This window comes from Anser cygnoides, chromosome 6, assembly GCF_040182565.1.
Source record: "Anser cygnoides isolate HZ-2024a breed goose chromosome 6, Taihu_goose_T2T_genome, whole genome shotgun sequence".
Lineage (NCBI taxonomy): Eukaryota > Metazoa > Chordata > Aves > Anseriformes > Anatidae > Anser > Anser cygnoides.
In genome coordinates, this window is record NC_089878.1 from 3,729,731 (window position 1) to 3,754,777 (window position 25,047).

General features: G+C 40.5%; 1 protein-coding gene across 11 annotated transcripts in view; it reads right to left on the reverse strand.

Moving 5' to 3' along the window:
• Positions 1-25,047, reverse strand: part of SLC39A10 (solute carrier family 39 member 10) — a 120,404-nt gene that overhangs the window by 36,812 nt on the left and 58,545 nt on the right. The window contains exons 1-2 of one of the 11 annotated variants that reach the window (XM_066999938.1): positions 2,752-2,890; positions 1,707-1,790 (exon numbers count right to left, since the gene is read on the reverse strand). The exons of 2 other annotated variants lie outside the window; for them this stretch is intronic. Coding sequence is in view for 4 of the 9 variants with exons in the window: in XM_048058435.2 (XP_047914392.2) it covers positions 23,544-23,627 (84 nt within the window). In the remaining 5 variants the exon portion in view is untranslated. Of the gene's footprint in view, positions 1-1,637; positions 1,791-2,169; positions 2,309-2,751; positions 2,891-11,498; positions 11,520-23,543; positions 23,678-25,047 lie in introns of those variants that run through there. 8 more of the 11 variants (XM_066999936.1, XM_013187523.3, XM_013187521.3 and 5 more) reach the window with 8 other exon arrangements.

Below are 25,047 nucleotides of genomic sequence, written 5' to 3' on the forward strand. Positions count from 1 at the left end.
AAAGATGCCATGATCTTTAAGTTTCACCACAGTTAAGGAACAAATCTCAGCTTGTAAGAAAACTTCCATGGAGCTTCACTTTCAAACGGTTTGTATAATTCTGCTGTTTTAGTAATCCCATCTGATGAAAAAAATCCTGTTTCCAAAACTAGACCGATTTTATGAAGTGCCCCTTATATATTCAAATTAACTTCCATTTCTGTAAAAACTGTGACAAAGACAAGAACGAACTCATTACAGCTGACAACATTGTGATTAAATGACATTAACACTGGATGGTGAAGGCAAACACATCCAAACTACCTACAAATTTTCTTCCTACTTGGACCAGCTACTGCACTGTAGATAATGTGTTATGAATGTAAGTATCTAAATTAGAGTTGCTCGACTTATTTAGTGAAGACCACAAAGAAAATCTATGCCAGGTTATATGTACTCATTTTGCCACACGTGTACGTAAATCTTTTGTCCAAATCAAACTACACAAAGCTTGTATCTTACCAAGGTGTCCTACTAAAGATTCAAAAGGAGCAGTTTATTAATATGTAGGGCTTAAGTACCATACACAATTAATATCCTCCTGCTGACTTTCCATGATATTATGTTAGAAGATACATATCGTTACAGCGTCACATGAATCTTAGTTTCAGATCACAGCATGACCAAGCATTGGAGTAAACAAAGGTAATCATAAGGATCCATGCTTTTTTGCATAGAATAAATTTTCTGGAACATTCCCCCTTTGCCATGTTGCTTTACTGATTTTTTTTTTTTTATGTAATAGGAGAAACAAACATACAACAGCTCATCTTGTGAATTTATTTGCACCGCTTTTTTATACTACAATTGTCTTCTCTGCACGTTTTCTGATTCCGTGTGAATACATACTCCAAACTAAGTACCTGGTTTTTCAGCCAGCCTGGAAAGCATAGAAAGATCTACATAAAAGCAAAGTATATTCTTTAAAACAAACCAAATTGTTTTGGATAAAGTTTTTATGTAGGCAGAATCTCCTTTCATGCTGCATATTCCAGATAGGCATTTGTGTACAATCTTTCCACATCCATCTTCTGTGGACACTAAGGTACATTTCCATACAGAACTGCCACCACTGATCTCTGCTCACTGATCGCTGATGTATACAGTTTATTCATGGCCTATATACAGGATCTATTCTCTTTTCTAAATAGACTGCATGGCTCCATACCTTTTTTCTCCAAAGTATAAAAGTGTCGGAAGTTTAAAAAGTGCCACAGGACAACACCAATTTAAACATTTACTTTAAAACAAAAACCTAGTTAGGAAAGCTTCCGGTCATAATAGTTTCTTAAGTTCCTGGGAACCACAGAACTTTTTCAAATAATTTTCTTATGTATACCAGAGTATAAGCCTAAGAAGTAAGCATTAATACGCCTAACTCTTGCTTTGAAATTAGAGCAGTATGTCTCACCAATCCACACGGATTACCGACTCCACCACACATTTAATTGAAAGCCCATTCTTAAGTAAATCCAAGTGTGTTCAAAATCTTAGTGTTCTCTTTTAATATATTTGTTGTATTAGTACCCATTTTTTGTATTTTCTCTTTTAATGTCATCGTATCAGTTACTACTATCCGAACGCATACTAGAACATACCCGTTGGAACATTCCCCCGGAATTACTTCTGTTAATTAGACAATCGCTTCCACAATTTTGAAAACTAACCAGGCCTTCCACTGCGCATTTCTCAGTGCTGTATCAGGCTTCACCTATCACAGGCTCCCCCATTATTAGGGTATGACATTCTCTCTTAACAGAAAAAAAATAAGAAAAAAATTGTTACTTAGAGACATACAATGTTCAGTGCCAGAAACCAGAACGATTTCAACTCATAAAATGCTTATATTTATATAAAAGTGCTTATATTTCTAGCTCCAAGTGTTCATACATCAGAGGCAAGAAGCAGCAGATAAGGAAATCTCTACAGAAGGCAAAAAAGACAAAGATACCCGAAAATTTTAAAGAATGGTTTTATTCCAGAGCTTTAACATTAAACATGTATTTCCGAAGAAGGCAGTCTAAGCATTAGGAACTGAGAAGACCGTATCGGTTCCTCCTTTCCCTGGCGATGGCCGTGTAGGCTACACTACAGCCAGCGGCAGCACCTCCTCACCCAACTAGCTCTTACCTTCGATTGTTTAGGGTTACACGCGGATTACATGGCGCCAGAGCCATTCCTGCCGTCGCTAGCGCTACTAGGCACTCTGGGGCTAAGGAGGCGCTACCAGCGCGGCCCGCTCACCATCCCGGGGGTCCGGCGGCCCCCGCGGGGAGCCCACACCCCGGGCACCCCTCTGTGCGCCGTGCCCTGTCCGCGGGGCAGGTGCAGGGGCAGCACCTCACGCCTCCCCTCGGCCTCCACGTGGCGGGCAGGCACGGGGCGCTCCATGTCCCGCGGGGCCCGGCCGAGCTCCCCTGACGGAGCCGTCCCGACCCGCCGCGGGGGCTGCAGCGGGGCCCCACCGCCTCAGCGTGGGGGCTCCGGGCGCGGCTCCCCCCGGCCACCCGGCGGGTCCCGGCGCCACGTCACGGGCCGGCCGCGCCGCCGAGCCCCCCGCGTGCCGGCGGCGGAGCTGCCCCCGCCGCTCCCGGCACCGGCTGCCGCCCGGCCGCCCCCCACCGCCGGCGGCCCGGGGCCGGCCGCCACCCTCACCGCCGCGCCGGCCGCTTGTGGGGGAGGGAATGTAAACAAATGGGGTTTTATAGCTACCTCACTCGAGTGCCGTGTGCATCTCCCTCTCCGCTCGGTACCAAACCGCCGCGGCGCCTCCTCCTCCTCCTCCTGCAGCTCCTGCCGCCGCCGCCGCCACGCTATTCACCAACCGCCGCTACGCCAACCGGCCGCCCGCCACACTCGCCCCTACGCAGCGCGCGGGCTGCGCTACGCGAGCTGACCCGCAGGGCGCTTCACCCAATGCGCGGCCATTTCGTCCCCTTCCCCCCGCCGCCTCTCCCCCCCCTCCTCTGCTCCACCGCCGGCTACGAAAATGGCGTAGCACTCCCCCCCTCCCCGCTGTTCCGCTCCCCTCCCCGCAGCGCCTTGCGCTCATCACTCAAGCGGGCGGCGGCGCGGCCGTGAGAGGAGCGAGGGGCCGAGGGCCGGGGCTGGAGCCGGAGCCTGAGGGAGTCCCGGGCTCGGGCAGCGCCGGCCGTGCTGCCCCACGCTGACGGCAGCTCGCCAGGCGGCCGCGGCGCCGGGCGAGTCCCCGGCCCGGCGCCTCGTGCCCCAGCGGCCTGAGGGGAGCGGGGCCGCCGCCCGGGCCGGGCCGGGCCGGGCCTTCCCTCAGCGGTTGGCGGCGTCGGGCAGGCGGGTCTGTCTGTCCCGCAGGAGAGCTGTGCCCACAGAGCAGCCCTTGACTTCTGCACCCAGGAGCCTCTCCGAGGAGATAGTACTGTCCCGACACACTTAACCCCTAAAGTGCTGTCAGGCTTCCTGATGAAATAAAATGAGCACCTGCGTGTTTGGGCAGCAAACATGGCCCCTGTTGGAGAAGCAGCCCCTCATCACAACATACTTGGTCCGTTGACAAAGTGCTAGCAACTGGCAGAGTCCAAAAATACGTGTAATACCTATGTAAATTAAAACCTTTACCAAACAATGCCAGGGTTTAGCGGACATTTTGGATTGCAACATAGAACATACAGAAACCCTTCATATCAAATCCTGTTCTCAAGAAAACCAGCTTATATTGTAATGACTATTTATAGAAGATATATTCAAAGACTAAAGTGCTGTTGTAGGAACATCTTAAATATGTTTTAAGCCATTTCCTTTTTCTTTCTGAGAAATTTGCATACAATCTCCACCACATTTTCCTCCAAAAATAACTGCTGCATAACAGGCTTCAGGCTGTAAGCAAACCTACACCGTTTTGTTCAGGAGGCACACGTTTTTCTTACAGACTCTCACGTTACTGAGTTGAACTAATCCTTTCTAAACTCATCCCTTTGTTAAACCCAATGTCTCACACCAGCGCTGCCCTACGTTTGGCCTGGCAGAGCCAGAACCTACTCCCACCCACAGTCCTACCACAGTCCAAATTTTACTCTGCAGTTACCCACACCGATGGCCTCCCAAAGTCATTATGTGAATTTCTGGTTGGTGACATATCCCTAGAATACAAAGACTGTTTAAAATACTAAAAATACACAGGATCAATAGTGTTAGTTTAGAAACTAAGAGTTGGTATCTGTAAGACTCAGAACAAACAAACAAATCCCATATAACCATAAAACTCAAGTTACACTGCAAAAACAAACAAAAAACAGAACAAACTTTTCCAGATAACTCATGAATATTCATTATAATGCAGACAATGTAACAGACGAATGAAGAGAAAGATGTAGGCTCATCAAACACTTACTGGCCTAAGACCGCAGCAGCTTTGTGCATTATGCTACACCAATCTTTCGGTATGAGGGACTAAATCTTTACTGAACTTTCCCAATTACTCCTCTCCCCCCATCACTTTCATGTCCCGACGACAGAATCTAATTTCAAATCTTCTCCAATATTTTTTTCACTTCTTAGTGTTTATCGGGGGGGGGGGGGGGGGGGGGGGGGGGGGGGGGGGGCTGGGAGGAGGGGAAATCTACATTTTCCCCCCTCATTTTCTTCAAAATGCCCTGGTTTGTTTTCAATATTTTTCTTCTTCACAGCTCAGGTCAAGGTTTGGAGACCGTTAAAGTGATTACAAAGCCCTATACCAAAACAGCACATCAGATTATTTATATGTTGATTTGAATGATTTCTGCCTCAAAAGCAGTCCTTTCTCTCAGCATTTTTGTACAGGAAAAAAAAATACAGACCTGATTCTGACATTAGTCATTAGATACAAGGTACACTGACCTTGCAGTTAGGTTACTTCTCCCTAGTCTTAACCATATATTTTAGTGCACAAACTGCCTGTGCATGGATACTTAAAGGAAAGAAACTATGAGTTTCTACATCTTAGCTTCACAAAGCAAGTACAAGAACTATTAAATCAGGCATCACTATGAGAAGCATGCCTCCCTGTAAAGCACATGGAACAACTTTCTGTGCTGCAGGGAAACTTGTACAAGAGCTGGAAGCCAGCACTGCAGGAGTGCTTGTAGCTTTGGACAACAAATGTATGCAGCAGATCCAGATTATTTTTTCAGCATTTAAGCACTGAACAGAATATGTTGCTATACTTTTAGAACAGAACTTTTTTTTTTTTTCCTCCCTCTTGTCTCACGGGACACTTTTTGAGTACTGCTGCATTGCCCATTGATGTGCAGGATGGAAATATATCCTGTCAAGTAACATCCAAGGGCTCATGGTATAATGCTGCAAAAGCAGACTGGGGCTTCTAACAGTGCTCCTCTCAAGATGACGTCCTGTCTGGAGACACATTTCCAGCTCCAGTGCTGGGACCTTTTTCCCCTTCCTATATCCCATGGACCTGATGTGTTTGGTCATCAAAGCCCAGTCAGCTAACTGTGTTACCAGGGGAGATGATGAAGGAAGAAACAGAACATAATGTTCTGTTTTGGATACAAGATGCAGGCCTAAAGAGAAGTGCAAGGTTGGACAGAATTTGAGAGATCCCATACACTGACTTCCTGTTCTCCCTTTGTAAAACCCAACTCCATGTGGGGGATAGAAAGTATATACATATGCATACACGTACATAGGTTGTTTAGAAGCAAGTTTTTAGTCATTTTTAATTTTAAAAAGGAGAATTTAGGTTTTTCTTCCTCTTACGCTCATATATCCTGTTGATAATTCTGCAGAAGGTTTCACTTCTTATATCCCAGTACTGCTTCTGTCTGTAAGCAAAAGGAAGAGTCTCAGACATATTCTTTGGGAATTAGGAATAATTATAATGAGGAGGAAAAAAACAAACCAAATCAAACAACAACAAAAAACTTTAACCCGGACAGATTTGCATAGAAAGCTATTAGTTGAAGGTGTTGACACATCATCTACTAAGTGGGAACAAAACGTAACCATTTGTTACCAAAATTAAGTTTTATACCCCTAAAGCACAAGTCTCTGGCAAATTCAGCTTTTTCTTGACTGAAGAGCTCAACCTCATTTTATCGCTTTTAAAATATAGATGTCTCAAGAAAAGCCAAGATGGTGGCTTGAAAAATCAACTTCCTCCTTCATTCAAAATTATCTCTAAGATTGGTCCAAAGATTTATCAGAATTTATGGCAATTTGAGTGCTAGCATACCTGCTTTTGTGGTTTATCTATTTCTTTTCCTGTTCTTTAAACCACCGTTCTAGCTTTTGTTCTTGTTTTTCATTAATTCTGAGAGCCTGAATCAAAGTCAGAATGGCTTTTTTTCTTTTTTTATTTGACGATGACCTATAAATATTATTCAGCTTGTTGAAGGAATTTCATGGAGATAGCAAGTGGCAGAATTAACCTTGAGGAGGTAGAAAATGGCTAACAGGGCAAAGCCTACTTTCCAAGCAGAGAGATTTTACCAAATTCCATTGGAACTGAAGAGCTTTACTACAGGAGACTTTACTCAGAAGTATGCTAACAAGAACTGCTTAAGTGAAATATCAAGGAATCTTACAAAAGACATTTTATTTCCTCATTACATAGTTTCCTAATCTGGATCTCAGAACATGACCTGTTGATAGTTGTCTCCTCTGCTTTGAACTTATCAACATACTATATAACCCTACACGGTTAATTTTATTGCACAGATTTACCTGTACTTTCAATATTCAATACAGTTGTTTGATATGCACTCATTTTCAGGCTATGAGTTTGCGTACTGATGCAGGAAAAACTTTGCTTATGGCAAGGACATAAGCGAAGGTGTTCGAGCGTCCAGGTGAGCTTAAGTATCACTACAAGCAAGTAGTGATTCTGTGATTAAAGCTCATGCTTGGAAATAGGCAGTGGTGCCGTCTGGGGGATTTCTTGGCTTGTTTACATTGAATTTAAAGGCCAAGTTTATTTACTCCAAGGCAGTATATAAAAACAGCAGTTTTAGTAGAGACTATATATGCCTTTTTTCAAATTCTTGCTCAAGAATTTGATCTTGTTTAAGCCTGTTTGGTGCAGTTGTTTACTAAAGTTTTAATAGGTTTTATCTGTAGAAATTCCAATGATAATTCAAAGTAGGCCTGGTTGGTTTTTCACCAACCAAAAAGGACCATGGGAAGTTTCTTTATTCATAAGAAAGGACAAAAAGGGAAAATATATCTGAGCTTTGTTTTTGTTGTTGTTTTCCAAGGAACAATTCTTACCCTTCTTCCTTTACAACAACATATGCATACTCCCCCACGTGGGCAGCATATATACATGTACAGACATATGCATAGGATTTGAAGCAAAAGTATAATGTCAATGACTTACTCTATGTAATTTTAAATATGGTACTAGTGTAAATATTGACAGGAAATCCGTTTAAAAAGAAGTCCATGATTATTATTATTTTTTTAAATATGCCAAAACAAGATACAGATTTTAGGGAAGTTTGTTTTAGAAGTTTTTGAGTCAGACTCTTTGTGGGAAGGGTTAGGCTTTTTGTTTGTTTTTAAATACACACTGACATTTTTAGTGACAAAAATTAAAACCTTTTTCATTTGCTGTAGGTTACATTGGCTAAGGTTACATAAACATCAAAGGACATAAGCAAAAGGGTGTGATGCTGCAGCAACAGCTGAAGTATTTGTTCCACACAGCTTTTTTTTTCCTGGAATATGGAAAGATACAAGTATGACTTGTAGACCTTTCATTCATTTTGGAAAGCTAGCAAATGCTACTATAACTTATCCATAGGAAAACTCTTGGTGGGTGAACTTTGATTAAATCTCTGCTTTTGTTTTGTTGTTGTTTCCTTTTAACACAATTTGCCAGTCCTACTATCTAAAGCAGCCAAAAGCCCTTTCATAGGATCTGAGACGCACCAGATTTGCCAGTAGCAGGAATGGGAGAAGATTCAAAATGGAAGATATTAAAAGATGAAGACAGTGTTTCATGTCCTTCTTCCTCTCTGGCTGATTTGGGTTTATTTATTTTTCTCATTCCTTCCTGCCTTTTAAAGACACCTGTTGCTGTGGAATCTTTTCTGTAGCACTAGTTACAGAAATAACAAGTTTAAAGTTTATACCAAAGGATACGACCCAGACCGTCTACTGTATTGTATGATTTGTCACATGTGCAGTTTACACTGCTCTGTCACACCACTTCCTCTTCAGCCTTTCACTTCTTATAACAAGTAAGCAGAACATAGGTTTTGGATTGACATATCTTATAGGATATGAGATTTTTTTAATTATTATTTTTTTTTAGGATAAGATAGTAAAAAAAGGCATGATGAGAGGGGGAAAGGCCAGTCAGCTGCTTCCTTCAGCACATGACTAGGCTGAGACTGCTGAGCACAAAGAACTTACGGTCACAACCACAGAAGAGCTCTGTAGCTCTGTATCAATAAATATGGGATATTCTTCACTGGAGCCATGCAGGGTTCAAAACATTAAACAAAGCTGTGTTAGCTGGCTGGGTGGAGTACATTGAAAATTCCTCTAAAGGCTTGTATTTATGAAAGCAAACTGGATCAATTCCAGAACTGACCCACCTTGCTGAAAAGGAAATATTGACTTGAATGTAATCTCTTTACATGTTGAGGAACTTTATACCCTCTTCTCAAATAGAATGGAAAAAAATTAGTGATACTGTCCCTGACATTATTTGAAAGAATCTATGAACAGGCAAGGAAAACAATGAAGGTCAGTATCTTTTAAGTCAGTCCCTGCCAATTTTTTATCTCTACTTGGATGATTGGCAGTCTTTATGTATAACCAAGACCTAGATGAGCAATAGGAACAGTTCTGCTAAAGCTGCATTTTAGTCAGAAGCTGGGGTGAAATTCACATTTCTTTCACCTCTGTTACACATGGAAGTGGAAATGACAAATGTTAAACAAATGCAATTCCTCCATTATCAGTGGGTAGAATTGGGAAGCCAAGATATCCTTAAGTTACTGGCTACCTGTTTTGGATACCTCGGGAGAGGCTGATCGTCTGAAATTTCAACAGTGGAAAGGGAAGTCACTATGAGCTACCGTGGATATACTTCAGTAACTTAAGCTTGAATGGATGAGGGAGGATGCTGGATAGCCTCATCCCTTCTTTATCACAGATCCCAAGCCTCAAAGGGACATCCACAGAGAAGACAGGAGACAAGAAGAAGCACTGTCAGGGAAAACAAACACCACAGATACTGCTTGCAGAAATAAAATTATGAAAGGGTTGGTTTTTATGCTTGTTTGTTTTCCTTTAAATCAACCGTACCAGTAGCAAAATCTAAAAATCAACAGAATGAATCTCAAAATTACTGATAGCTGGCTCACAGCCTAGGGAGCTCAGCTAACTCACAAAAGAGTTGGTTTAAGCTTAGCTGTGTTGGTCCTTCCATGCCTGGTAACAATGTATGTAGGAACTGGAGGGAGCAGCTGGATGGTGGCCCTCAGGGTCCTACCAGTATTAAAGGTACACCACCTCTCTTTGAAATGCTGGCATGTACTGAAGTTGGTTGTTCTTTTTTTATTATTTTTCCCCATAATTTACTTTATTATTATTATTATTATTAGTTCCACTGTATTCTACAATGAAAAAGCATGTTAAAGACCCCTATTTCTTCAGGAAATAAAGAGGTGCCAGAAGAATTATGAATGACATTAGGGAATGGCCTGATTCCCAAATCTTTAACTACAACCATTTGACAGTGCGTCTAGGTGCTGCAGCCTTATTTTCATGCCTGAAAATGCTTTGCGCAGTTGGATGATAATTACAGTTTTAATGACACAAGTAGGAGTGTGAACTTAAGCATAAACAGCTATGGAGAAGAAAGCAAACTTCAGCTGATACACACACTGATGAAGCACAGGCTCACACACAACATGGTCTAAATGACAAGAAATGTGAAAATCTGAGATGAATACTAGTGAAATTACCCGGAGGGACAGGTCACGTGAATGCACACAACTAGAAGCCGCGAGGAGATGCAGAGAAATGGGGAGGCCCTGCTTCACTGCTATTTTTCAGCTGTGTATGACTTTGCAATTTCACATGATGACTTATATAAAACAGAAGTAACTCCACTGAGATAGAGCTATAGCAGCAGCAGCAGGACAGAGTAATCATTATGAATACATCCCGTTATCTTTTAGAAATGGAAAAGAGGTTGGAACCAGTAAACAAGTAGAGAGAAATTTGTACAATGGCTGGGTTGGCTAGCAGTAATTACTGAGAGAACTAGCAGACTGTCAATCTCAGAGGAAGCAAAACAGCCTGAAACATGTTTGATGCCAGTTTTGACATAATTGAAATAAATAAATGTTATGCTCGAAAATTCTTGATTTCCCTCAGACTATTTACATCTTTCCACCTCTCACAGATAACCTTCCTTTCTGTTATCCCTTACATTCCACTTTATAACTACATCTATTTTTTTGAAAATTCATTCCCATAAACACAATGGGAAACTCAGATGAGCCTCCATGATACCTGTAATGAAATTATTGTGGACTTCCCCAAGGAAAAAAATACAAGATTGAGTTCTTGCCTTCAGTTGGTAAAGCAGTACATTCCAAGGTTATTTAAAACTAAATGGTAAACAGCCAAAATCTGGTCTTTATAACAAGTAAGTTGTAAAGTATAGTTAAGTATAACTCTTAATGGTGTAATTTCATTTACATTTTCAGAATCACTTTTCTATTAATTAAAGGTTATATACATGAGACAAATCTGCTGGATTAACTGCAAATAAAATTCAAAGTTTGAAAGCCATTAATCTATCAAATTTCCAGTTCACTAAAATACTGAGAATTAGTTTCTGAAGCACAACAGAGTATCCTTTAGCAAATCAATGTATAATGAAAAGGAGGAGCTTCAAGACACTGTTTCATAAAACTAAACAGAAGGTAAAACTAAAGTCAATATTAACTAGTAATTTGCAAGGAAGCTGGAAATAAGAATATTTTAGACAAGCCAGTTACTTGAAAAGAGACTGCTCAGGGCTGTACAGGTCACGCGTACCTGGTCAGGGCTGACTCATTGCCAAATTCCCATGTGAAGCAGAGGCAAGATTATGGGAAATACTCATCCCAAAGCCTGCTCACACAGTTTTACTTAAGCTTATCTCAAATGACCGAAAAGTCTGGACAGTGCGATTCCAGGACAACATTATTTATATTACAGACTGTGTTAAATATATAGCATAAGAATGACTGGAATTCACAGCTGTTTTTCCAAGGGGACTTCTGTTTTGATGTAATCTACACTCCCTATCCTAAAATGAAAGCATACTAATGTTGTCCATCATTATAGATGATAATTAGACAAAAATAGCCTTGGTTATCACAACTTCAAAAGCAGTGAATCAGAAAAGGAACTGCCAGCTGTGGTGCACCTGAAACTACTGCATGTGCCCCCTCCCCTTAAGAACAGATCAGTCCACTTACATAAAGCTGAGTGCCAAATTCATCATGCAGGACAGCAGTGTCTGATTCTCATCATTTCCCTCTTTCTCTTCTTCCTCATTTACAGGAGAAGGAGTCTGCATGGCCTATAGTCACTTCCCTCAACAGGAATAGCTGCTATCTATGCAATTTCTTTTTTAAATCACTGTATTTTTAAGAAGCTGTGTGAGCAGGGCTTTTTTTATTTATTATTACATTGAAATTGAACTTTGAGCTAGTAAAAACAATATTATGGTAATGCTGTTGTCCTAAAACCAGAGCTGCTGTTTTCACAGGAGGTCACTTCAAATTGCTTCACAGAACTTTGGGCTGCTGAGCACCGAGACGTGTGCAGTGCATCAGGACCAGTTACTGCCAACAGAGAAGCAGCAGAGGGCTATTTTTCAGAGGTTATTGCTGAGAGTTGTTAATGTAATCCAAGATTTAATGCAGAAAGAAGCAGTTTTTGTGGGAGAGAGTGGGGAGGATTAAAATTACTGCAACTTTTTCTTTTTCAAATACCACTTGTGCTGCACTGCAAAACAGCACAAGAACAGCATTCATCTCAAAAGTCAATGATCTCCTGAGGACAAAAGAGAGTCACTCTTCCTGCTAACATAACCTGGTCAACAGAGATGTGTGCAAGACAGAGACAGTCACATTTGCAACTGCCCACTGCCTTGAAATGATGCAGATCCAAAATAGCTGTGAGGCGCGCTAAGGCAGATTTCCCCCTTTGGCTCTTCCTTCAATTCTTCTTACTCCCATGACAAATGCAGCTGCAGAAAAGTCATGCTGGTATTAGGACATTACCAAATTGTCATTTGATTTTTTTTTTTTTTTAAGAAGGTCAAGAAACAGTTTTTAAAACATTTAAACCAGTGCTGATGGTTTGTCTCTGTAACAGCATGTGCCAAGATGGAATTGTAACTGAACAGCAATAAGAATATAAGAATAGAGCAATTGCTAAGAAAAACTTGTCACTGATAAGGGCTCAAATGTAAAACTGAAGCTTGCTGTCTCCACTACCTGCTCTTCTCCATGCAGGCCCCTGAAGTTACTTACTAACCAGCGACTCCTGTTACATAGCACCTCAGGCAAACTGCCTTGGAGATGGAGGTTGTGGAATACACACGTTTTGCTCCTGCGAGGAACAATCTTCTGAGAGTTAAGTTTTAAACAGTTTTCCTTCAATATCACACAGGAAGAGGCAGCTTGAGAATGTTTTCCTATCTGATGCTTACACAGTGACACACACTGTCACAGTGCTGCTGAAGTTAACATCCTAATAAAAATAGCTTCTCCTCAGTGGGCTTTGTTTGCTTTAGCCTGACATTGTTTTCAGGGCATTTAAAGCTTAGCAATAATATTTGTATGGTCTTGAAACTCTGTTCTGTTTTCGGAAGAAAGTGAGTTGTTAACATAAGTTCAGAAAGGAGGCAAGAAATGTTTTCCTGTCATTTCATTTTGTCACGTCCTAGGAGGAGCAAAACCAGATATCAGCAACCTCCCACAAAAAAGCTGACTGCTAGAGCTTTTTTAGACAACTTACTTCAACATTGGTCTTATGCCTTTAAAAAAAAGGCATGAACGTTTTTATACATCATTTTGAGATGCCTATGGGAAGACTACTTTGTTGGAATGTTTTAGGCTAAGATTTTAATACAATTTAGTCTTAAGTACTGCAAAGCATCCACAAACTACAAGGTAGAAATGATTACTGAAGTGCTTAAAAACCAGGCAAGTAATATGTGAATGACAGTTTCTTCACTACCCATGCACTCAAAAACATGTGAATCACCTTTGGCAGAAAGCAGCTTTCTATCTGATGAATCTGTAAGCTGCTAGAAAAAACGTACAATGATGTTGAACAGGGAACAGTAAGTCCTGTTCAGACAATGGGATGTGAGACTTTCCTCCCTCCACCCCCCCATTGTGCTTGTAGCTGGTAAAGTTCCAAGACAACGTGAAAAAAAAAATTGCTTTCTATTACCCTAAAGCAGTAATTTCCTGTAGTCACCTATGGAAACTAAAGGAAGGCTGGTTTCACTGTTCCCTGAAAATGATGATGAAACAAGATTATAAAGGAAAATGGTACTTACCCTTTATCAGACTCCAATTCAAGAGTTTAAGACATATTCCCAGGCTTACCCAGGCAAGTATTTACCTCAACTCAGATGCTTAGTAGCCCATTCAAATCAATGGGAATGCAAATATGCTAAGAGCGAGTCACTCACACGCCTTAGGGTCTTGCTGAATCACATCCTTCACATGCAACAATCATTACCAAAAATTGTGGTGGCGACCATACACCAAATCTGGCAAAGAGTATCTGTTAGGGAAGGTAGAGCTCAATGAGACACGAAGCCTGTGTGTGTGTGTGTGTGTGTGTACAGACACTGCCATGACACGACCAAGCATTTCCATCTTTTCCAGATTCTGCCACTTCTGGAGACTCCTAGATACTAATAGCCAGGCATTTTGAAAGCCATGTCATTTCCTTAGGTACAGTGCATACACATTAAAAAATAAATAAATCTTGCTTTCTGTCAGGCATGTGACACCATAACCATATATTTTTTTTTTTCTCTGAAATGCTTCATACACACTGAATTCAGTAAGAACCAAGATGACATTGGTTCTCCTTTTATTTGAAACTAACTTTTAGGCCTCTCCAACATGCTGAGAGGTATCTGTATGCTCTGCTCCCAGACTTTATGGGGCTTTATGAAAAAAGCAGGAAACAAAGAGCTGATCTAAAAATCTACTAAAATATGCTCACTTCCATAAGATCTGGATTAAATTTCCAAGTCCATTTTGTTTCTCAAATTCCACAGTTTTCAATAGTTTTTTTTTTTTTAAATAAAATGGAAGAGAAAAATATATAAAATAAACACATCTATAATTAAGCAGTAGTGGACAGCTATCAGTAATTGGCATGGCTTGCTTTCTATCCCGTAGAGATCTTTGCACATGAAGAAAAGCTCTCTTCTACCTCACACCCTCAAGAAAATTGTTTTAACTTTTAGTTTCTTTGGACTGATTTTATATCATTGTAAGCAACAAGGTTTTTTATTGCTTTTAACTGTCAGAAATTGTTGCAGAGAAGCGTGCAGTGTGGGTACTATAGAAACCACGTACCATCTGCCTTAAAAATACGTTGCCTCTTTGTTTTGCCTTCATTTCTGTGCCTAGAGGATTTTATTAAAGAGCTATATTTCATAGCGAGTTCTTGTTTGCCCACTTTGTAGAAAGTTTTACCTTGCTGTTTTAGGGCCCGCTCCTGTAGATCAGCTGCAGGAAAAAGTCTAAGCAAGGGTGCCAGGTGAACCAGCAAAAGAACCAAAAAGAACCAAAAGAACCAGCAAGGGTGCCAGGTGAACGGAGCTGCTTTTGTGCACAGCTGCAGGAGCTGAGACCCCAGCCAAGCAGAGTCGCATATACTAGCCTACTCCCTGCAAATATAGTAAGCACAGGCCCCTTCCCCAAAAAGTTCAAAATAAAACAAACAAACAAGCTACTACTATATGTAAATCAATACATAAAAGAGAATAAATAATATGAACCAGTCCTGGTTTCATCTGGGATAGAGTTAATTTTCTTCACAATGGCTGGTAATAGTGCTGTGTTTTAGATTTAGGAGGAAAATTATGGTGACACACCAATGTTTTAGGTACTGAGCAGTGCTCATACTAAGTCAAGGACTTTTTGGCTTCTCATACTGCCCTGCCAGTGTGGAGGCTGACAAGAAGCCAGGACGGCAGAGCCAAATGGACCACAGGGATATTCCCCAGTGTGTGGCACCAGGCTCAGCAATAAAAACAGGAGAGCTGGCTGGGTGCCAGGCTGGGCATTGGCCAGTGGGTGGCTAGTAACCGCAGCGTGCCTCATTTGTGTTGTGTATTCTTTTATTTTTCTTTTCCCTATTAAACTGCCTTTATCTCAACCCTTGAGTTTCGCTTTTTTTCCCCCCTCATCCCCTCCCCCATCCCACTGAAGGAGGATGTGAGTGAGAGGCTGAGCCGTGCTGAGCAGCCTGCTGGTTAAGCCTTAACAGAACCGAATACAGATGCAGAGACAGACTGCCATACGTCCCAAAGCATGCATTCTTGTATTTTTTTTTTTTTTCCAGAAGTTTAGAGAATTTTTCTTATTCTGCATTAGGAATTTGGTAAATTTGAAATCCACCAAAATAGCCTGGTTCTACATTTGTGCGGGGGAGGGAGGAAATCTACGTTTAGAGCTGCTGACTGGCATCACATTAATTTACATCAAGTTGTAATTGCAATGCATGTAATTTCAGTTCCAGTACTCTAGTCCTGAAATCAGAATGATGCCTATTACACAAAAAGGCACTTCCTTTTACAAGACATAACACTAGTTAGAAACTCAATGTTTGTTGAGCTGAAACACAGCCTGAACCAGCAATGAGCTCTTGGAGATTTCATAAGAGAGTGCTGAAAAGGATGGCAGCCCTATATCCATTCACCATTACAATACAAAATACAACATTGTTTAGCCACTTTTTTGTCCATTTGCCTCCTAATTTTTTAAGATTAGGAACTAGATAACTTCAGGTTTTCATCTATTTGTTTTTTTTTGCTTGAGGTAGCAGTTCAGCACACCTGCCAGAAACCACCAATGCTGGTTTCATGGAGTTCCTGAGACGTAATGGCAGACGTAATGCTGCAGAGCTGCGAAATACTTGAAGCTGTCTCACATTTGACCGACTACACCATTTTAGCCTGTGCAAGTGTTTATGGGAATCTTTAAGGTGTATTTTAAATCATGTTGTACAACATTAGAAGTGAAATCATGACCATTTACAGAAGACCAAACCAGCTAGATGATCATAGCCAGGGACTCTGCTGACACTGGGAACAACCAAAGCCCAATGCCACTTTGCTTCAGTCCATCCATATATCATATTAAATAATAAACAAAGCCTGACCCCACCCTCCCTGAATTTGGGTGAAAAAAAAACACAAAAAAACTGTGTCTAACCATTGCAATTCTATATTTAACAACTACAGAGCAGTTTATAATAGTTCTGATTCTGACAGGAAGAGCTATTAGTCTTGACAAACAGCTTTTCCATATCTAAGCCACCACAGCTCCAGCAATGTCTGAAGACTTACGTGAATGCCTTATTAATGTTAGTTCGTAAGCTAGCACATGTCCTTTCCAGGGATCAGATGTGCACTCTAATCACTCACAGTCAAAATGCATTCTGTTTCACGAATGCGTAAATAACCCCATATCTAAAGACACGTAATGCAAAGATGGAATCAGGGTAAATGGTCTTGCAGGAGAAGAATGGAACAAATATATTGTAATTAAGTAAATAAAATATTGTAATCTAGTCAACTTCCATCTCTGAACTGATTAAGGCTGCACAACAGGAATAGAAAACTAGCTGTGCCCTGAGGACGGCTTTCTAGGAGAGTAGCTTTCTAGCCAAAGCATTAGAAGATGTGTAATTAGGTATGCAGCATTCAGCTGGCTCCTTTGATTGACACTTCTCATATGACTAGTTTTCACATTAGAAGGTTGGGGCTTTACCAACTGGTTTAAATGATAATAAATGGAGAGGCTATCATTTACTGCAACGTTACCTGGTCTAAATCTGAAAATACATGTAGTTACATACATAGAGCTGTATTGACAAACATAAATTACCATGCTTTTTCCAGAGCAGGATTTCTGTTGTGGCAGTTACTGGCTGGTTTAGGATTCCTCTCATCTGTTGCACCGTGACTAAAGTTTACGATAACATTTTCTTCTATTTCCTTACTCTGAACATTTATTCAAACATTCAACTTTAAGCTACATGCTAACAGACATTGCAAATTTAAAACTGCAATGTTAAAAAAACTTCCAAAAACCCTTCAAGTATTTATAATTACTTTAGAAGTAATGTAAGAACACTGCCTTCAGCATATCCCAAAATATACAAATGTACACTAGATTAATAATTGCTTTATTTCTGTTTCAGTGTCCTGTGATTCCAGCAGTGATCTCTCCTTCTCTGTTAGAGGGAAGATGCCAGATGCTGCATTTTCAAACTAGCTTAATTCCACTGTCTCCCTGAGGTTTCTTCTTGCAGGAACAGGTGTAGTGCTTCACTGTAGAGGACTGACATCCTGTCAATGCAAAGCCAGGGTGCTTTATTCTTTTGTATGAGAGGGGAAGGTCTAAAGTTAAGCCAATAATTATGCTGAAGAGATATGGACTGAGCCGCATTAAGTCTGACATACTCCTGCAGTAAGAGAGGAATTGGACTTAGAGCATCCTCACAGAGAATACTTGCAGTGTCCTCCATCTGGGAAGTCAGTACAAAGCTGCCTCACTTGAGCTACAAGTTCTGTTTTTCTGAGCTTCTGTTCTTCCTTTTAGTTACCAACAACTTTTACTCAGGTACAGATTTACTGAAGGTGGGGTGTGAAAGTGGGCTAATTTAATTCCTATTAGTCCCTGTCTCTTCTTGTTTTCCTCCAGAGCTAGCAACCAACGATAAGAAATTGGAGAAGGCTATAGGATTGCACGCCCATAAAAATCACAGTGAACAAATTGCTGAGGAGGTGGTAAGCATCCTTTATCCAGATGGAATTAAAGTAATAATAATTCTTGGTCAACACAAGACAAACTCATAAAAAGCCCTGAAGTCTGAAATTCTGCTGCTCTGCTCTTGCAAGTCCACTTTGGTTATAACAATGGGTACATATTTGAAAAACAAAATAGAAGAAATGCACAGTTAATAACTAATGCTCTTAACCAGATGCACTGCCTTGCTCTCACTTCTTTCCTGACAAAAAGGAATTGGTAGTGGTCTACTAGCTCCTTCACTTCTGAACCTGAACTGGGTTCTTACTAACTGGAGATACTGCTCCATAGAAAGACATTCTAGAAGGTTAACTACAAAACTCTGTATGCAGTTCAAATATACCTGAAGACTGAATGGCAGGAATCCTCAATTTGAAAAATACAATTAAGATGTACAGAATGGACTTGCTTCACAAAGAGTTTTTAAATGTAGTTCAGGATTGTCTCAGGGTAATTAAAACCAAAGGGTCAGAATCAGCTTCAGACAAAATTAAAGGGGTGAAAAAGCACATGATTATACGTTCACTACTTTAATAGAAGAAAATAAGAGGTTTGACCTGAAGAGAAGTGAAATGGAAGCTAGCCTGGAACAGACAAGTGGCACTTGCATCAGGTGCCCGAAGGAATTGGCAGTGTCAAAAAGCTTTGTTCTCCCGCCCCCCTCCCCCCCCCTTTGGAAAGGTGGATGGCAGATATGTTGAAGCAGTATTCAGGGAAAATTCAGAACGTATTACTCGGTTGGGAGAATGCCAGAAGGAAAGCATCTGAAAACATCAAGCACAATAACTCATTTCACACATTTAACCAGTTTTGCAAGTGACACAGATTATGCAAGATCCTTTTCTCTTCAGCTTTGACAGCTGTCCTGCTGTACAATAGTGTCCCCAAAGCTCTCAAAAAGCAGTTTCAGCATTTGTCATTCACATGTCCCTCTTCCCACTATTTGTGCCCTGTCTAGATTAAGATTGATGTTCCTAAAGCTCTCTCACCATTACATCTCTGGGAAAAAAAAAATGAAGTTGCCTTAGCAATATGCAATCACCTCAGCAAGGACAAACTTTCTAACATCCTCAATATTCATGCATTATGTACATGGAGATCCCATGGTAGATCTTGAGAGGATCAGGATGATTTCCAGGAGGGTCTCCTGCTCCTAGATAGAGCCCTGTTTAAGAGATCACACAGCTTTGGTATATCGGTCCCATTCTCAGTGAATGACCCCAAAGCTCCTTCTCATGCAGTTATTGCAGAAATGCAATAGCACAAGGTCTTTTGCCCATGATAACCTCTCATGTGGAAATCCATGTCATTTGTTGAGCAGGCCTCCTACTGCAGCTTATATGCAGGAAGTCTGATGTTCCCTACACATCACATTTATTGCGTGACATAGCAAAGGGTGCCCTTGCAACATCATTCTCTCAGATATCCTTTACTGGCAAACAATAACCCTGAACTATGACAGTTTCCATACAGCTCCCCAGACAAGATGATGAAGACATAGTGATTCCTTCCTCTTAAAGTCAGCTTTGGGCAGACAGGCCCTTGAACCTGCATAAACCCTCAGAGATGATTTCTTTTCACCCTAATTTGAGGGAAAATTTGAACCTTAACTAACAGGAATATATAGGGCAAATATTTTCTAGAGATCTCTTCCAATGGTATCTAGCTGATCTTGTTTTAGATAGTGAACGTTATTTTGACATTTCAATAAATATTAACTGTTTCATAAATGTTTGATGAAACATAAAACGAACAGCACATTCTTATTTCTGATGCAGCAGTATGCAGAGGCAGTAAAAGTGACTTAAAACTAGTGATGAGACAGAAGAAAAACCTAGAAGCCGTTTAGTACATTTACCTATTCAAAAAGAATTTACTATCTTCGAGTTTTTGTAGATTCTTTTTATGAACCTAAAATAGCACTTAGTGTTTTAAGGTTAGACATACTGAATTAACATTATCATTTCTAGGGGTCTGAAGAACAAGACTTGCAAATGAATATAAGTAATTAAAATACTCTAGCAAGAATTAAGGTGAGCACAGTAATAACTGGGCTTGCAGGTTAAAATCAAAAGCACCAGAAAATCCCAGTAAGTTACATACCAGCATAGATGCACAACTGGAAACATGACATAGAACTTCTCACAGCCAGTTCCACCCTGTCTCTTTGCCAATAAAGCCTAATTTTCTTTTAGGAGAAAGAAGTACAGTTCGTTCCTATTACTTTAAAATAATTCAATGGACAGTACTACTTTAACACAGCTGCACCTAAATGACATAATAGTGTCTAAATGGAAGCTTAATAGGAAGAGTTAGAGAGAATTATCAAGAGAATAGACAAGATGACTGGGGAGGAGGGTGGGGGAATGAAGATAATAATCAGAAATACTGAAAGAAAAAAAGTCTGTGGAACCAAGTAAGAAGTCATGAAGGCAATGGATATTCTGGAATTAAGGTGAGGGTTTAAATAGGATGAATAGGAGTGGACTTTAAAAATGCAAATATGAGATGAAAAGAAAGAGAGAACTGAGAATGAGACAGAAAAAGTAATGGGAAAGTTTTGTTGGCTGAACAAGTACAGTGACCTTAAAAGAACAAGTTTGATACAGACTAAGAAGCACTTGAAACCATAAGGAGACATTTTAACAGGTGAGACACTCTTTACAGTTTATTAAGATCAATTCTGCTTAGAATTTGAGTTTATGTAGTTTCAGCTGCAGTCCAGGAAAAAAAAAAAGGTAAAAACAAAACAAAACAACCCCCTGCCCCCTCTGATTATGACTTCGTTTCTGAATCTCCTGAAATTACCTGAAAATTGCCAGAAGACATAACACTGAAAGAGACTATTGTTGATTAGTCCAACCTTTGATGTTGTAGACAGAATTGCTACAAATATGAGTTACCAGTTTTGGTTAGGCACATGAATATTCATCACGTAGAAGTAAATGTGTAAAAGGATTTAAATGGGTACAATCTAAGCAAGATGACACTTTTGAAAGCCTCTGTATTATCTAGGACTAGATTCTCAAAAACTGTACGTGGTGAATGTTTCAGTACCTAACTATGTATCCACTCCCTAAGACCTCCCTAAGTCCATGTTCCTATATGTTGTGGAATACGGTTCTTAGCAGCTGACAGACTAAAGCTGCCAAGATTCAGTGATAGAAAACGTTAAGTATTACTAGCTGCACAGGCCCCACTTTCTTAATGCATACCAAGGAGCTTCCTGGCTAATGCTGCCAATCCAGTGGTGTTTCTTTGACACACAGCTCTGAGCTGTCATTTCTACAGCAGTAGCCCAGGCACCTCGGTGGAGGTGGGCTTGGTTATCCTTTGGATAGCTTAGAGATATATTGGAGGGGAAGGCACACTATGAAAATGGTCCACCATCCCAGTTTAAAGTTCACCATGCCTATAAAGGATGGAATACCTCAACATTAGTTAGGTGTCTTGAAGTCATTCAAATCCAGGTAAATTAACAACAAATAGAAATATTTTTAACACAAAAATCCAAAACAGATAACTGAATCACACACAAAACACTTATAGACAGAAGACAGAGATTAGAGGGAGCCATACAAAATCTACTTATCGCAAGACCAGAAGTTTCTTCTACTTCCTCTCTATCCAGCCAACGTGCTGTTAGATGTTCAGCACAGATGTTCAGGGATTCAGTCCTTTTGCATAGCTTATATCCTGAGGGATACAGGGAGCCTAGCTTTGGGAATCCTTCCTTTTTGTACTACCAACACCCTACTTGGGGAGTTATTAAGATTCAAGATTTCTTCCTCACTCCACCCTACTGAGAAGGATTTCTTAATATTCATTCAGTCCCAGGTAACTTCAGAATTCCTCTCTCCTTGCCACTGAGCGCCCCTTCGTGCTTTCAAAATGGTAATTCCCCTTAGGCCTATCTGGGAGCAATCATCACCTGCCCAGACAGTAAACAGATTATGCTAATAGTGCTCCACTACTTGGTTAAACCCTAAACAAAATTTTAAACTGCTGTGATGCAAAATACTCTTTCTTTTCAAGCCATTCAAGATCCAGGCTGAGGTCTTTTTTTTTTTTTTTTTCCACCCACATAGCTTATCATGCAGCCTGAATTTTATGTGCATATGTAACCTGCCAGTCCTAGCCGATATATCACATAACTCAACTTTACTTGCAGTTTATCCAAGATGAGATTTTAATGTCAAATCTAACACCGCAGCAGTCTGTGACAGCGGGTTTAAAGACAAGTCCTTCTGCACCCCAAACTGTTTCCCTCCAAAAGTTGTTTCTGGGGGATGCCCTGATTTTTCCACCCCCTGATTACATGTCTAACTTGAGGTGGCACCCCTAACCATTGCTTGGCTATAGCTACTGCTGATCCATCACTAGTGAATTACATTTTCAATTATATAACACCTTTCTTAATTTAAAAAACACAAACACACTACGTAACATTGACTGCTTGATAGGAGTATAAGTTTACCATAACCCTATTTAAGTGCAAGCATTTGGTGATCCCATTGGGACAGCTAAATTATCTTCTGCTCTACCATCTTCACATTTAGACATTAACCAGGCAAGCAGTAAACAACTCTAGGGAAGAACAGTTCAAGAGGAAATGATGCAGTTTGTTTCTTTTTGAGCTTCTTCTGAGCTAATGCCATTAACACTCTATACATGAATGGTGTGAAAATACTTCTGATGTGTCATTAGAGACAGGTAATGATCACACTAACAGCATGCTTCTCTCCTTCATTAGAGCTTAACACACCTCGCTGATTCACCTATATCATTAACTACTTTGGCATGTTTCTACTTTTTTTTTTTCTTTTAAGTAATCAAACTGCCTATTTTACAAAGCAAAGGATACAGGCTGCTAGCTCAGCTACCAGCTATTTATCAAGCTGTCAAGTGTAGTCAGCGTACAACAGGCTTTCATACCCTCTCCACCATGGTTAGAACTTTAACACCCAACCCTCACAAGTGGAGAAGCTGCAAAACTCACAACACTTCTGAAGTAACAAAAGAGATGGTTCAAAATGTCATTGCATCTGATATCATGGCTCCCACTATCAAACCAGTTTCCTGGAGGAGTATTTTATGCCCACAGCAAATTTTAATCTAAAAATATTATCCTAAATTTCCAGGCTTATTGCTTCTGTGCACAAGCTAAAGCAGTACTTCTTTGATCCCCCTGAAGTTTCATAAACAGTCTGTGGGACAGGAAAAGCTGACTTCCTGCAACTCCTGGATTAATAAAGCAACCAAATGCTCCCCTCGGGTTTACACCTACAGACTGAGAGCTAGGGAGATCACAACAGACAAATTCTTGCCCTGCAACTGCAGCTTTCATAACAATTCTGTAGAAGTTGATGATATTTCAGCATTTCATTGTCTTGTAGTATACTGTTTGCTCAGCCAGGATAACAGTCAATATCTTATTATACTCACTGGTACACGCTGGAGATGACTGGACTCTGTCTTCGCAGGGGAAGGAAAGATACTAGTGTAAAATCTCTGGTCTATGTAAAGCATTCCCTTCCACAGCAATGCCACAGAAGACTACTGTGTAACATTTTATATGGACAAGGAGGTCCAAAATACATGGAGGATGTTTATCACAAGACTACTACCAGGAACTGACCACAAGGGAGGCCATTCTTGGGAAAAGGTCTGTCGTGAAAGCTATATAAAATTCCTGCCTCTGTCACTGACTGCCAGTAGCAGCTTTGTGGATTCCCTTGGGATGATTTACAAACAAAAGACACCAAAGCGTGCAGAGAACATGCTGACGCAATTGTGAAGTAATGCGGCACTACAGAACTAAAATTATGGTATTGGTAAATTATGTCCCCCGTCCCCCCCCCCCCCCCCCCCCCCTTGCATCAGACAATAACACATCCAGTAATCAGAGAATTAAGAGGGTTAACTTGTTTCCTGTTGTTTTTACATCAGTTTTGACAGGAAGTAATTACAGGTAATTTGTTCAGACATGGTACTAATATTCTTTGTGCTTGTGCTGAAAAAACTGCACATTTAACTACTCAGAATTAGTATGATAAACTTCAGTTATCATCTGTACATATCTAACATACCCAGTGTATGTCAACTGTCTGTTTTAATAAGTTGCTCCAGCATTGCAAGCTAAGTTAGACACATGCTGTTTTGCTGTTTTAAACATGCACGCTATTCAAACCAGAGGCAACTGATCTGTAGATTAGAATTATTTGTACAGGTAACTGAAACAAATTAAACTTTCTACAGTATGAAACCATATTTAAATATATAATATTTAAATAAAAATAATAAAAAATGAACAAATATTTAATTATATATTATATGATTATATAATAGATATTATTTAAATTAATAAAAAATAAATATTTAATTGTTCAACTGGCACAGAGTTATACATTCACCTGGAAATTGACATGGCTGGGAACTAAAATCAGGCTATTTATTCTACATTTTAAAGTCTGATTTCAGATTCTCCTAATCTAGTTTTAAATTGTCACCATCAAATGTGATTATTCCCAGAGCCATTACCAGTTGATGGAGAAGTACTTTCCTCACACCAGAAATAAACAATACCCCCCACCTCTGTGCCTGAGAACTAGCTGCAGCTGATGGAAAGTGATGCATCCCTTGGGCAGGCCTGGAGGAACAGCAGCTGTGGGTGACAAGAAGGGACAGATTCTGCCAGAGAGGAAAGATGCATGTAGGAAAGAATGCTCCTCCACGCGGGAAGGTCTCAGTACTACCTCCAAGAGCCTTGCTTATCCAAGTCTTTCTAGAAGCATCAGTGGGCTTTAGAGCCATGTAATCATAAGATCATATGATCACATGCTAGCAGTGTTTGGTTGCCCAGTTGGATGAAATGCTAGAAATCTGATGCAACTGTTTTGGGAAGACTTAGTATTTACCTCTTAGGCAAAGATTACAGATCAGCATTAAT